Here is a 15131-nt window from a genome sequence, read left to right as displayed (position 1 = left end):
GGGCCCTATTTATAATATGCCTACTCTCCCAGAATGTCCAGGAGACTCCAGACTTATAGGGAGACCTCCCTCAGTCCCATCCTCCTAACGAGACACCTGTAAACAGTTATTTGATTGTTTTTTTCCCACCCATCTGATGCCACAAAATCATACCAAGCCTGACCACCACCTCTTTTCCAACATCTTTCTAATGCATGTAGGAAAAGTAGGTGTAATTGTACATTAATTGGCAGACTAGATGGCCCACGTGGTTCTGATGTGCCGTCCCATTCTGTTTCTATAAATGACTGTGTGTGTATGTGTTCCACCCCCTCTCTGTGCTATTTATGTCCTAATACACCGTTTTGCGTACTTGTGGTGTAGCACAGCCCTCAGTACAGACAAGTCCTCGGGGATCTGGCGCTATCTCCGTACTCTCCCCCCTGAGACTTCAGCCCAGTCTTGGCCCAGCACCAAGTGCTAAGTAATTGTCAGTCATTCGGGAACACATTTGGAAAAGTGATTAACATCTAGGCTGTCGTAAATGTTTACAGCGTAATGCCTAGATAACACGTATTTACATTGCAGGCGGCAGATGATATCCGGTGATCTAGCGCTGGCCCTTACTCTTTAGGGAAACTCCGTTAAGAGTTTTTATTAAAAAAAGATTCCAAATATCAAAGGGTGGAATTGGTTAAATGAAGCTGCGCCTGAAACTGAATCTCCCTGATGATGTCACTATAGTGACATCGCAGGGTTCCTGTGTTTTATTGGGGAAGTCCTTATTGCATTACATTTGTGCATATGACGGTCACCCGACGTACGATCTATTAGTGATATTATACTCGCTGTCATTTTGTTTTTAACATTTTGTTTCTGATGCTTCTTTCCCTGCAGCTCTTACAGTCGTACGATGTGAAGGAGGATGCGGTACTGTGCTGTTCCATGGAGGTGAGATCCAGTACTGTGATGTTACTGTGTCCAGCTTCCTGCGCTGCTCCCTTTCACCGTCTCATTTGTTTGTAACAAGGAAACGTGAAGATATTATCCCCCACCTGTTACAGTACCTGGAGCCAGGTGCAGATTGGGTTCCGTAAAATGCAGTCCATCCAATACCTACTGTAACTCTTATTAGTAGCAGATGTCATACACAGGGTATCAGTACCCGGATGACAGTAGCTTCAGTCCCCTTCCATAGAGCGTCGGGACAGTCTCCGTCTCTGGTGTCTGGGGGAGGTGGATAAGAGTGCAGTCTGGGATCAGAGTTGTGACCTACTTAGATTAGGGAACCGTGTCTATCTTCCAGTCTCCAGCCTGGCTGAACCCTGCATTACAGTGATAGTATGTCCGCCTGTCACTGCAGCGAGCTGTCAGTGTGACTGTCTGTAGGAAGACCGGGCTTTCCTGTGTATCCCAGAGCGGAACACTCTCCTGGCATGCAGAACAGCACTCTTCATAGAGAACCTGGTGTCCAGGAACGTGACGTGCCATGCCGCCAGGATCAAATCCTTCCGCAGCACACAAGATCACGGAACCTTGGCGAGGACTCCTCTGTGTTATCTGGGGTTCCCGAGTGGTGTGTAGTAAGCCCCCAGCCCAGTGCCCTAAGGGTGATTCCTGTACGTGGCCTTTGGAACCAATGATGTCAGGAATTCTTCCTACACCTGGCAATAGCTGTAGTTGTGTTATTTACAATGTTATATTCCAGGTTACTTATTGCAGGAGTGGACAGTCTGTCACTCCCAAGAATAGCGCACATGCACCACTAATAATGTCCTGATTCACGCGTCCCAACTCCCTTCTCCGACTATTGATGGATGCTGAAGGCCGTCACTAAGGGCCTCATTAAGGGTTCTGATCGGAACCAGCTGCAGGGTGCAAATATGCCCCTGGACATCCCATGCCTTAATGCAGGGAATGCGTGGTGGGCGTTGCTGGCATGCAGGGAAATGCCGCCTGTCTCTGCACTTGCTGCAGCTTTATATGAATATCTGCCTTTGTTCTGATGTGGGGTTCACGAAAGGTGGACTGTCTATCCCCCTCCCCAAAATAAGTACACAAGTATAGACAGTATATAATCACATGGATATATAGGCTCTGATTCTAATCGGTTCGGCCCGTTGCGAATTCGACCGGTGTAGAATTGTATATGCGCATGTGCAGGTCTTCTCTGCTGGCGCCCTCGGAGACTTGCATTGCAGCGGGGTGGATGTACAGGAAGCATGCAAACGGCCAGCGTTTCCTGGGCGTCCCCATGCAAACGGGGATGGCTACCTGGATTCCATGGGCAGGCAGCTGACGTCACCATCACCGGATGTCAGCTGCCCGCCCTGTTCACAGAGCAGGGCGCCGCTTATCTAAGTCACCAGGGAGAGAGCGCTTCTAAAATCATTCGATGGTCATCGACCATCGAATGGGCTCCCACACAAGGCTGCCAATGGATGTATATGCAAATCTTCCATTCGCAGCCCTGCGGGCGGGATTGCAGATGGCGGGCGATCGGGCAGGCGGCGCTACAAGGCTCGCAAACCAGCAAAATCACGCTGCTTTGCTTGCCAACCAGAATGAGGGCCATAGTTACATTGAGCAGATACTAGATGTGCAGCTGTTATGTCGACATGGAAAACATGTCAGCATTCACACTGTTGACAGACGGTTTTAGGGTAAGAGATAGCGGTAGGGTTTGGGGTGAAGCCTGGGGGGGGATTTAGACCTGATCGTAGCAATGTGATTTAGCAGTGTCATGTGATCAGGTAGCCACGGGTAGGCTTTGGCTGCAGTTAGGGTAGGGTTAGGCTTTGGCTGCAGTTAGGGTAGGGGGTACGGTTTCGGTTAAGTCTGCAGTTAGGGTAGGGTTTCGGTTAAGTCTGCAGTTAGGGTAGGGTTTAGGATTAGACTGCTTTTATGGTAGGGTTAGGCTTCAGCTGCAATTAGGGTAGGAGTGAGGTTAGACTGCTGTTAGGGTATGTTTTAGGGTTAGACTGCTGTTAGGGTATGTTTTAGGGTTAGACTACTGGTTGGGTTAAAACTGTCATGGTAAGGGTTAGGTTAAGACTGTTGCTATGATAGGGGTTAGGTTAAGACTGTTGCTATGGTAGGGGTTAGGTTAAGACTGTTGCTATGGTAGGGGTTAGGTTAAGACTCTTGCTATGGTAGGGGTTAGGTTAAGACTGTTGCTATGGTAGGGGTTAGGTTAAGACTGTTGCTATGATAGGGGTTAGGTTACGACTGTTGCTATGATAGGGGTTAGGTTAAGACTGTTACTATGGTAGGGGTTAGGTTAAGACTGTTGCTATGGTAGGGGGTAGGTTAAGACTGTTGCTATGGTAGGGGTTAGGTTAAGACTGTTGCTATGGTAGGGGTTAGGTTAAGACTGTTGCTATGATAGGGGTTAGGTTAAGACTGTTAGGGTAGGGTTTGGAGTTAGGCTGCTGTTAAGGTAGATTCTCAGGCCACATTCTGCTGAAAACCCTATGTCAACCTTATGAAAACCCTATGTCAACATAACGAGTCAACATTTTGTAGCACGCCCCCATAATTATGTATATAAAACAGAAATGGACATGAGCTTACAATCTGTAGAGGATACAATGCGGCAAAGGGGGCAGACACAGAGTTAGGTGGGCAGCATTCTGCCTTCAGTACCACCATATATGCCATATATGTATAAGGCCGGGGGGCACTTCCTATCTAATATGCATGGCAGGTCATTCTCTCCGGCCATTGACTACTATGGGGATATATACTGTATACCTGTTAGTCTGCGGTGAGCTGTGTGCACCAGTGTGAGGGCAGTTATATGTGTCAGTCTGCCATAGGCCAGCTGAGCTAAGGGACACTGGGCACCTGGGGCAAAGGCCACTTAGCGTGACACTTGTAACCTCTGCTCTGTTGACAGCTGCACAGCGCGGGCCGTCTCCTGGAGGAACAGCTGCCTGAGATGATGACAGACCTGCTGGCCGCGGTCCGGGACAAGATGCTGTGTCCATCGCAGTCCATGCTGACGCGGTCCCTCTTGCTTGAGGTCATAGAGCTACACGCCAACAGCTGGAACCCCCTGACGCCAACCATCACACAGTACTACAACAAGACTATCCAGAAACTCACGGGCTGATGTGGAGGGCGGGTCGGGGTAAGCAGGCACAGGACACAAATCTAGGGTAGGGGCAACCCTCGTGCAAACCGGGACGTACCTTACCAACCAGACTCTCAAACCTTTCTACGAAAACACTGAAGGAAAGACACCTGTCAATTAAACAGCATGCTAATGCACTCATTCAGCCAGGGGAGGAAGGGGGGGGGGGGGGGGGGTGGCCTTTACAGTCTGGTCCCCAGCGATGAAGGCCTCTTCCTCCTCTGTCGTTTAATTTGCATATTGTATAAGCCTTGGCACACGCACCGAAACATTGTCACCGTGGGTGCAATAGAGATGTATATTGAAAGGCGAATGGCTGTCTTTGTTTGCACACAATTGCAAGGGCCTGTACAGGCCAACTGGCAGGAGGCATCCCAGGCAGATGTCTCCGGAGGACAAAAGAGAGGCACGGTCTGAGCAGGCATTCATCGCTGACCTCCCCTATTGTCGGCCGTGTGCGGGCCAGCGGGGAGCTGTGCGTTCGAGGCCTTGAATCACGGATTGATGGCGTATTAGAATACGGGTTATGTTTTCATTTGCACTCTTTGTTTTCTTTCGAAAGAACTGGTTCACGATTGTTTTTTTTTCCTTTTGTACGGTGTGGTTAAAAAAAAAACAATCAGACCGTAATTAACCGTCGTGTGGCTGAGCAGGTGAACATGGGAGGCTGTTTTACCTGCGGTTGAGTATTGAGTGGAATAATGGGAGACTTTGATAAGAGTGGTGGATATGGAAGTGTGCACTAACCAACCCAACTGTCATTCACTTAGCTTAACGTTTATAGGAACGGCAAACGTTTCTGACGAATTGCCGTGCAATATGTGATAACTATTCATTTTCCTGCGCCACAAGGGTTATATCGACAGAGGAAACGCCAGGTTGTGCTGTTAACTTTTTTATTCTAACAATTAAACCTAATTAACAAACCTCAACAACGACATCAAAAAGACAGTGCTCGAAAGAACTGACTGGGATGTGGCTGAAATGATTGTGCATTATTAATCGCCCACCGGCATTTTCAAGAGTGTTAAAGGGGTTTACTACCTCCATAGGACTTTAAATATATATATATGGCATGTACGGTGTCCTCACGCAACTTTCACTAGACACATTACATGTATGCAGAATGGCATTTGTGGGCTTGTAGATGAAAGAGATCTGAAGGTGACAGATACACCAGTACTGTACATATATACTGAAACACTTATTTGAATTATCCAGAGAGGCTCGAATTAAAACAGTGTTACTTAAGTTACTGTCTCCAGATGTACTATTCACGTATGTTAGTCTCTCCCCTCCCCCCCCCCCCCATCTTTCTGTTCCCCGTCCACTATGTTGCTGCTTCTACTGAATAAAATGACAATTAGGGGAAAAGTCATTTATAGTAAATATTTTGTATATAGGGCGCCCCTCCTTCACTTGTTTCCTTTAATGCACACTAATAGAATGAGATCATTGTGTAACACACATTGTGATGACGAAACATCCCACATCAACCACTTTTTTTTCTTAACCCCTGATTGTGAGATTAAGAACTTTCTTTTACTTGTAGCTTTTGTTTGTCTCTCTAATGCTGTGTCAGGGTGACGTTAAGGGACACGCCTACATATTACATATGTGATGTCACGCTGATGTCACACCGAGCTCTCCAGCGTACTCCAGTAACTTTTTATTATTCACAAAGAAACCACACCCACAGCGTATCGGTCTGTTTGCAGATACTTCACCAGCTGGCGTATTGCGATGGGGGGCACTCCACGTGTTTTGCACCGCGGTTAGGAAATTTATATCTAACCGTACATCTAAGTAGCTTTTTGCAACTAATAAAAGTATGGGGGGGGGGGGGAGAGAGAGAGATGTATCGAGTTATAATGATAGCAAGAAAATGGAGTAGTTTACCAATAAGTGTCTGTCGATTCATAGACTGTGCTTTATATATGGCAGACGCTGGTTGCTTGGTTTGGGTTACTTCTCTCCAAGGCTTGATACAAATCCCCCAGGATGTTTAAAATGTGTCCGGAGCCCGCCCGTTGTGTTCCGCTGGTTATCCGGCTTTGTTGAGGGTCTGGCGCTTAAGACGTCTATACTGAGATGTTTGCAGCGCTTCTAAACAATGATCATCAGGATGACCCCCGTTGTGAGTGTTGGCTCCTATGTTTTAGGTCTGCCAGACAGAAGTATCCATTATGGAATTATTTAGTAACTGTAAAATAGTGCAGTAGTGCCCTGGTAATCATGTGCAGGCAAGCAAGTCCCTCCTCCTAAACGGCACCATCTTCCCAGTGATATTCAGAAAGATGGCATATGCAACAAGAGAGCTCTAGCACAATGCTGCAGTCATTGCTCTGGCTCTACAGTGCCATTTTCCTGAAGATGTCACTGGAAAGATGGTACCATAGTGGAGGAGGGACCCAATAACTGCTACAATGGAAGTGTATATTAGGTGTACAGTGCAGGGCCCCCTGAAGCCAGGAGCCCCATGTGGAGTTTTCATCGTACACCGTGCACCCGTTATAAGTGCATGTATTGGGCGAATCGGGAGCGTTAGAAATACTGTGTAGGCATGGTTGTTATGTTGGCATGGCGCATTACGACACTGGTGAAATTGACTTGTTTAGAATGTTTTAGAACGCTTACCCTAAAGTAAGTTTACCGGCACGTGGGCCAGGTATACAATAAATGGCAATTGCAAGACCATAGTGTGTTAGATAAAGTGACACACTGTGGAGGCGGCCATTTTGTTTGGGCCCATATTGATAGGAATGCGCTGGCATCACATCGGAGAGATGAGGTACAGACACCGCTTTGCATAGGTAACCCACATGGTATCATGGAACAGGAGCATGCAATCTTATTATATTTCCATAGAACCACTTCTGTTCGCATTCGTCTGCTAGGCAGTGAGCTGGTTCCCCAGATATACGGGCAAATGCATTCAGAACAGCTTTCAGATGTGCTCTATTTCAGCCATAAGCCTGGAAAATCAAATGGCGTTTCCCCCTGGGCCTTCATAATAATACCTCTACAACGTGCGTGTAAGCTATTGCTACTTGGTGGGAGGGTCGAGGCACACTGAGCACCTTGCACATATTTTTGCTATGATTATTGACTTGTGTCATCTAATAACGTCAACCACAAGGAAGACGGGTCTTTCCGTTGAGGCCTTGTCTTGAGTTGCAACGAAAATTAGCCTGGGACAGTCCACTGCTGCCTCACTGTGTTTTAAGCTGTCGTCCTGGCCAAGGAGAGTTAATGAAGGAGGCGACTGCCGCTGTATGGGCAGTGGAGAACGTCAGGTCACCGCTTCACTTCCTGCAGGGAATCAGGAAATGATGTCACAGCTTGGCCATTTCCTTATTTACTTTCTCTATTGATCCTCGACTTAGTAAATCATTCCTGGTGCTTATTAAACGTCGAATTCCAAAGACGAGAGGGGAAAGGCAGGGTGGTTTCCTGTTCTGTGCTCATCCTGCAGTCACAGGGAGTATAAGGAAATTTGGCTTGATGTCCCAAGTCCCCCATTAATGAGCACCGGGATAAGCGCCTTGCATTCTTGGGCCGTGCGTTAATGTTTTAAGTAATAGCGTTGCGACTGGAATGTGATTTTTTTTATTTATTTTTCCCTTTTAGGAACACAACTAACACTTGGGTCTTTTTGCTCCAACTTTAATGGTTGATGTGAAAAAAAAACACCCTCTCTCATGCAGGAAAGGGGGGGGGAATGATCGGGATCAATCGGAATATTTATTAAACGTTGAATTAGTTTCCTTTTGAATGATCCGGGATGATGGTGTCTCCTGCAGAGCTCCGGCACAGTGACTCTGGTTGCGCCGTATTCATTAAGGTGGCTTGCTGGCATCTTGGGTGCACCGGGCTCTGTCTTCAGTAAGCTGTGTTTGCCGATTGGCGTGGAATGTCTACATTGAATCCGCGCAACCAGCGCAGCTCCATAAGCGCTCCTTGAATTTTAAAGAGGAACACTTGGGTATAGCTGTGGTTTGCATGGAATGGGATTAGCAGGTATAAGATATTGTAGTATTTCCAGCAGGTCGAATGCTTTCTGCTGGCAAATATTTGGTCGCCACCAGCTCTGAACCCTACGAGCATTTAGAATCTGCGCGTTCTTACCTTTCCTGATAATACGTCACATGGAATGTATGGGCTGGGGAACCTACCGAGCATTTTCCTAATGTAGGCAGATGTTCTCTGTCCAGATTGACGACCACGATGGATATGTACCGATTTTGTGCCTTCTCCCATTAGCTTCTCGTTTAAGGACCACAACGCTGTTCCTCCTGAGATGCTCAATGGAAATCTCATTGCTCAGTAGCTCTGAGCAAATGATTCTTGGTATCGGTCAAAATATGAATTCTCATCCTCTACGGAGATAAATCTATAATATAATTATTTGTCTTGATCAAGTCAAATTGCTGACACTCATATTCTCTTTGAGAAACCAACTCCGTCCTATGCCTCAATGTTTAATTGATAATAGCCCTGATGGGACCTGGAAGTGTCCTATTCCTTTCAGGCGTTTAGATCGGTAACACAATACTGTTCCTCTATGGAGGTACAAGAACTGCTGATAAAAACGACACTCGTGTGGACGTCAGATTGATTTATGATTCCAATTTATCCCGGGAGAGAATCTGGGCTTCGATATATCATTTCAAGCTTATTTCTCTATAAAATGTACCCATCTCTTTGCAAGATACTCATAGTTCCATGTCACCACCTCCCCTTGGCAATTTCAATGTACCCAGTACCTACAGTACTTTATTTATTTCGGTAAATGGGGGGGGGGGACGACGGTGCCAAGTTCTATCCTGTATGTATCTGCACGTTATCAACAAGAAATGCACTTTGTACGTCTTATTCAAAAGTACAAGAGTTTGTGGGCGGTATGACTGAAGCAGACAAAAATGTTCCGCTCTTGTTCTCGGAGTTGATTCGCAAACATGACATAGGTAAGTTTATGGACCGGAATTGGATGGTTAGGTGCTTTAGAATGGTGGATAGTGTTCAAGGATGTTTGTTTTTAAAAAAGTTGGTTAATGGTGGCTTAGGAGACCGAGTAGTGTTGGGTATTCTATACTAGAGGTTTTTTCTTCGAGTGGAAGGGGGATCAGCCTCTCAAGTTTAATGTCTACCGGTCGCATGTTGAAGGTCACCAATCACATATGTTCTACACCGCTGTATGGTGGACAGTTCGAACATCATTGTAGTATTTAATAGCCTGCATGTTGCCGGCATGGTGTGGTTCTGAGACGTTAGCCTGTAGTTTTAATGCAGGAATACTTTAATCCAACCTTTTGGATTCAATTATTTTGGAAGTGCAGACAAGATACTAGGGAGACGGTGTGTGCACAGCAAACACAATAGAGGGTCCTCCGGCCCATATTAGATCCTGAAGCCACTTTGGGAAACGAGAAGGCGGAACCTGCCCTTTATGAAGTTTACAATAATTAGCTTCCGAAGGGCACTTGGCTCCTTGAATCAGACTACATTGGTGTACTCGCCGACGTCCACACAGTCAGAGACTGAACGGGCTTTCATCCAAACCATAGTAGAAGCTGATTTGTGTGCTACAGGCTGGGTTTTTTTTTTGGGTGGTTGCGTTTATTAATTGGTTAAAACAAACAATAGATGGGCAGAGCTTCTTGCAATTTGCTCTCAAGTGTACCTGAGCTGCTGGGTGGCCACTCGGAGGGGGAGGGGAGTCTGCTGAGGTGGGCAGTGTTCTTGCAATTTGCTGTTTCAGTCGACAACATGCTCCACCCTCTCCATAAGCACTCAGCTCCTCGGGGGTGGTGACTAACCACTTGGGAGATTCATGAGGTGGGCATGGCTTGATGACAACCATGTAATAAAATATCCGTATCCCAAATCCATTAAATAAACATTGTTCTTTATTTCCTGCTGTTATTGGGGAATATCCAGGGCCTGTCTGTCTCTATCTAGTCCATGACTATAGGAATTTATGTACTATAGGAAATCGCACCACTAGGCCGAATGTATGTATCCGTTCTACTTCTACTACTGTGCATTTATATACCTGTATATTTGATTTATGTTGTTGTTTTTTTTACCTTTATGTTGTCATTGGGTTCAAAGAGCAAATTCTTACCATGAAAATTAACTTTCTGTAATACAATGTAAAAAACAGTAATTTCCATTTTCTAGAAGTGTATTTATTGTATATTGAGAAGTATTTACGTTAAGACGGATGAGTAACCGCTTTGGAAGACGAGTAGCTGAAGATTGTTCAGTCCACGGTGTGTACACCCAGATCACGTCCCTATAACTTCTTATGGCCTCTCAGTCAGATCTGTTCATGAAAAATTCCGGCTCCGTATTCGCTCTAGAACCCAGCATCTAGGTAATTAAATGCTTAACCCTACATATAATAAACTGTTCTCATTGAGATGTTTCTTTATGTTGTGTGTTGTACAGTATTAAACGTATTTAATTTACCGGCATTCAGCAAATACCTATTATTTATTCGGAAACAAAATGTGCAGTGCGTTGGTCTGGCCCATCATCGTCGAGTCACGCATGGAGAAACCCGCACCCTTTCAGAATCCTCCGATTCCCCACCTTCCGGTCTCTGTATGTTGTACACCTGCAGCAGCTCTTGCTGATCTAAAGGACTCAGAGCTCATCTTGATGTCACCATAAGGATGCCATTGGATGTACATTGGATTTTGCTGCTTGCCTGGCTTATTCAGCCCTAGATCTGTTTATGACCTTTTCCATGTCGACTTTTTGACTGTCGACTTTTTGACTGTCGACTTTTTGACTGTCGACTATTAGTGGTCGACCATATGACAGTCTATGATCAGTCTGGATACCGTTTATGGATATCTGCAAAGCTTAGAAAATACTTTTCTGCCGAAACCTGATGCTGCCATCTCATACACATACTGTCCAATAGGCATAATGTGAGGAGGGGAATGGAGGCAGCGGGAAGCCACAGACTGAGAGTTATATAGTGGGAGGAGCAGGGTCCCCAGCAGCACAGAGTATATCAGGATGTGAGTGATGTGTCAGTGAGGACAGGGCTGCATGTGACAGGGGCAGTGACATGATGTGAGAAGGGGAATGGGGGCAGCAGGAAGCCACAGACTGAGAGTTATATAGTGGGAGGAGCAGGGTCCTCAGCAGCACAGAGTATATCAGGAGATGAGTGATGTGTCAGTGAGGACAGGGCTGCATGTGACAGGAGCAGTGACATGATGTGAGGAGGGGAATGGGGGCAGCAGGAAGCCACAGACTGAGAGTTATATAGTGGGAGGAGCAGGGTCCCCAGCAGCACAGAGTATATCAGGAGATGAGTGATGTGTTAGTGAGGACAGGACTGCATGTGACAGGGGCAGTGACATGATGTGAGGAGGGGAATGGAGGCAGCAGGAAGCCACAGACTGAGAGTTATATAGTGGGAGGAGCAGGGTCCCCAGCAGCACAGAGTATATCAGGAGATGAGTGATGTGTCAGTGAGGACAGGGCTGCATGTGACAGGGGCAGTGACATGATGTGAGGAGGGGAATGGGGGCAGCAGGAAGCCACAGACTGAGTGTTATATAGTGGGAGGAGCAGAATCCCCAGCAGCACAGAGTATATCAGGAGATGAGTGATGTGTCAGTGAGGACAGGGCTGCATGTGACAGGGGCAGTAACATGATGTGAGGAGGGGAATGGAGGCAGCAGGAAGTCACAGGCTGAGAGTTTTATATAGTGGGAGGAGCAGGGTCCCCAGCAGCACAGAGTATATCAGGAGATGAGTGATGTGTCAGTGAGGACAGGGCTGCATGTGACAGGGGCAGTGACATGATGTGAGGAGGGGAATGGGGGCAGCAGGAAGCCACAGACTGAGAGTTATATAGTGGGAGGAGCAGGGTCCTCAGCAGCACAGAGTATATCAGGAGATGAGTGATGTGTCTGTGAGGACAGGGCTGCATGTGACAGGGGCAGTGACATGATGTGAGGAGGGGAATGGGGCAGCAGGAAGCCACAGACCGAGAGTTATATAGTGGGAGGAGCAGGGTCCTCAGCAGCACAGAGTATATCAGGAGATGAGTGATGTGTCAGTGAGGACAGGGCTGCATGTGACAGGGGCAGTGACATGATGTGAGGAGGGGAATGGGGCAGCAGGAAGCCACAGACCGAGAGTTATATAGTGGGAGGAGCAGGGTCCCCAGCAGCACAGAGTATATCAGGAGATATGTGATGTGTCAGTGAGGACAGGACTGCATGTGACAGGGGCAGTGACATGATGTGAGGAGGGGAATGGGGGCAGCAGGAAGCCACAGACTGAGAGTTATATAGTGGGAGGAGCAGGGTCCTCAGCAGCACAGAGTATATCAGGAGATGAGTGATGTGTCTGTGAGGACAGGGCTGCATGTGACATGACGTAAGGAGGGGAATGGAGGCAGCAGGAAGTCACAGACTGAGAGTTATATAGTGGGAGGAGCAGTGTCCCCAGCAGCACAGAGTATATCAGGAGATGAGTGATGTGTCAGTGGGGACAGGGCTGCATGTGACAGGGGCAGTGACATGATGTGAGGAGGGGAAAGCAAGCAGCAGGAAGCCACAGACTGAGAGTTATATAGTGGGAGGAGCAGGGTCCTCAGCAGCACAGAGTATATCAGGAGATGAGGTATGTGTCAGTGAGGACAGGGCTGCATGTGACAGGGGCAGTGACATGATGTGAGGAGGGGAATGGAGGCAGCAGGAAGCCACAGACTGAGAGTTATATAGTGGGAGGAGCAGGGTCCCCAGCAGCACAGAGTATATCAGGAGATGAGTGATGTGTCAGTGAGGACAGGGCTGCATGTGACAGGGGCAGTGACATGATGTGAGGAGGGGAATGGAGGCAGCAGGAAGCCACAGACTGAGAGTTATATAGTGGGAGGAGCAGGGTCCCCAGCAGCACAGAGTATATCAGGAGATGAGTGATATGTCAGTGAGGACAGGGCTGCATGTGACAGGGGCAGTGACATGATGTGAGGAGGGGAATGAAGGCAGCAGGAAGCCACAGGCTGAGAGTTATATAGTGGGAGAAGCAGGGTCCCCAGCAGCACATACTGTAGCAGTGTTTGACTGTACTATTCTATGAACTGAAATAACTATATACCCCGAAGTTTCAGTGTTTATTGCACTGCGAAAGTTGCCACTATGTAACTAGTTACTATTTGATGCAAGACATACAGAAGCTTCCATACACGGAACAGGTCTCCATTTGCTGATTTTCATGCTTTCTAGAACTGATTATAAGAGTTAAAAATAAAAATATATATATACCTAAAAACAGGCGCTACATATCATCCGATTTATATGTCTTCTGAAAGTCAGTAATGTCTGACAATAAATTGGCCCCAAATGTCTCTAATAATCTTCTAACATTGTGTACATAGCGGGAAAGCATTACGCCAGGTGTACAGAATCGCCAACAAAGGTGCACAGTCTGTCAGATTACCACGAGCGGTCACTACAGACCCCGAGCTTTGGTGTGAGCGGATAGTAAATGTCATATGTCCAGTCACATGATCTCCTCTGTAATGTGGCCTGGTCATGCCAACACTACCCGCAACCTAACAGCCTTATTCTATAGAAGCGTTATTTTACCTGTGTGGAACTTTGACTGGAATCTTGTTTCTGAGTGTTAATATTCACTAACCAACGCGTTTCGCAGAATGACTCCTAATCTACATATGAAAATACAATGCAGCAGGACTAATTCTGTCATAAGCGGGCACTAGGGAATACTTCATATATGTTGTAAATAACTGAAGTTTGCTAGGAGCTTATGAGTATGAGTGTGAAAATGATGTTTATATACCACTAACATGTAAATAAGGGCACGTGTGGCCGTAGCCTCTCTTAATTGGATTTCAAGCACCTACAACTCTCCGGTAACAATCACTGAGGCCCAATCACTACACACATTGCTGGCCCATAATGCCAAGTGTAAATTCTGCCTCACACTTGTCACCAACTCCACACACCCCCCCCCCCTCCCTCTATTTTATGTCTCTAGTCAGAAAACCTGTCGCTCACCTCCAGATGTTGTGAAACTACACATCCCAGCATGCATTGCCACAGTTGTAGCATTCCATAATAGCAAAGTACTGGCCTGGCATGCTGGGACTTGTAGTTTCAGAACAGGTTGGCCAGGCCTGTGGTAAAGGAATGATTTCAAAGGCCATACGGACTCTCTACGCTAGGGACGGCTGAAGAAAGTTGACTAAATACCTCAGTGGTATGGAATATGTCTATATATTTTGGTGTTATTGAACTTTTTATGTTGCTGCTATAATTTACATATATGCAATAATTAATTTGCTGAATATTACATTTTTTTAATGTTTTGAGGCTTATTTTAGAAAAAAATATTACAACTGTTATGAGGAAAATATTGTAAATGGCTAAATAAATATTTCATTACTGTGCGGAAACGCAGCCTGTCTCTGAGTTATTGCTGTCCTGCAGCTGCTGTGTAGTGTGAGCTCTGTATTACACTGCTGCTGATGTGACGCCGGTTGTAACCAGCTCCTGGTCTTACTACACTGTGTGTGCTTATGGCGGATCCCCTTATAACCACGAGCGGCCATTGGGTTGTGCAACTCTTCAAAACTTTTACCTAACAATGGAAGTTATTAAGTATTAAACATTAAATTGTATCAAATTAATGTTATTGTTTTTCCAATGCACCTGCATGTAAGTGCAGGCAGGACGTATCGGGCAGTGTGTATGGAGATGCTTAAAGCTGGGTTCACACTAGTAGATTCTATGTACAGACAGATCGGGCAGAGTGGTCTCCATTAGGTCGACATGTTCATTTGGTCGACACAAGCATTAGTTAGATATGGGGATGGTCGACAAGGGCTTTTTCACATTTTTTTTTGTGAGCCGACAGGCGGTATTTCATGCCGTACCATTAGGGCGTGGTGGGAGTATAAAATGTCGACCTTTCTGCATGTCGACCTCAATGCATGTCGACCTAATGGTGTCGACCATCC

General features: G+C 46.5%; 1 protein-coding gene across 3 annotated transcripts in view; it reads left to right on the top strand.

The window, feature by feature from the left end:
• The window catches only part of CTIF (cap binding complex dependent translation initiation factor), a 156764-nt gene extending 142648 nt beyond the window's left edge, over nt 1-14116 (top strand). For all 3 annotated transcript variants that reach the window (XM_083155298.1, XM_083155299.1, XM_083155301.1), the window contains 2 exons: nt 877-930; nt 3878-14116. In XM_083155298.1, coding sequence (XP_083011424.1) covers nt 877-930; nt 3878-4093 — 270 coding nt within the window. In that variant the 3' untranslated portion in view covers nt 4094-14116. The remainder of the gene's footprint in view (nt 1-876; nt 931-3877) is intronic.
• Nucleotides 14117-15131: the final 1015 nt, after the last annotated feature.

Source organism: Crinia signifera, chromosome 1 (assembly GCF_055691185.1).
Source record: "Crinia signifera chromosome 1, ASM5569118v1, whole genome shotgun sequence".
Taxonomy (NCBI): Eukaryota; Metazoa; Chordata; class Amphibia; order Anura; family Myobatrachidae; genus Crinia; species Crinia signifera.
Note: the sequence above shows the minus strand (reverse complement) of the source record. Positions and strands in the feature narration are given on the sequence as shown.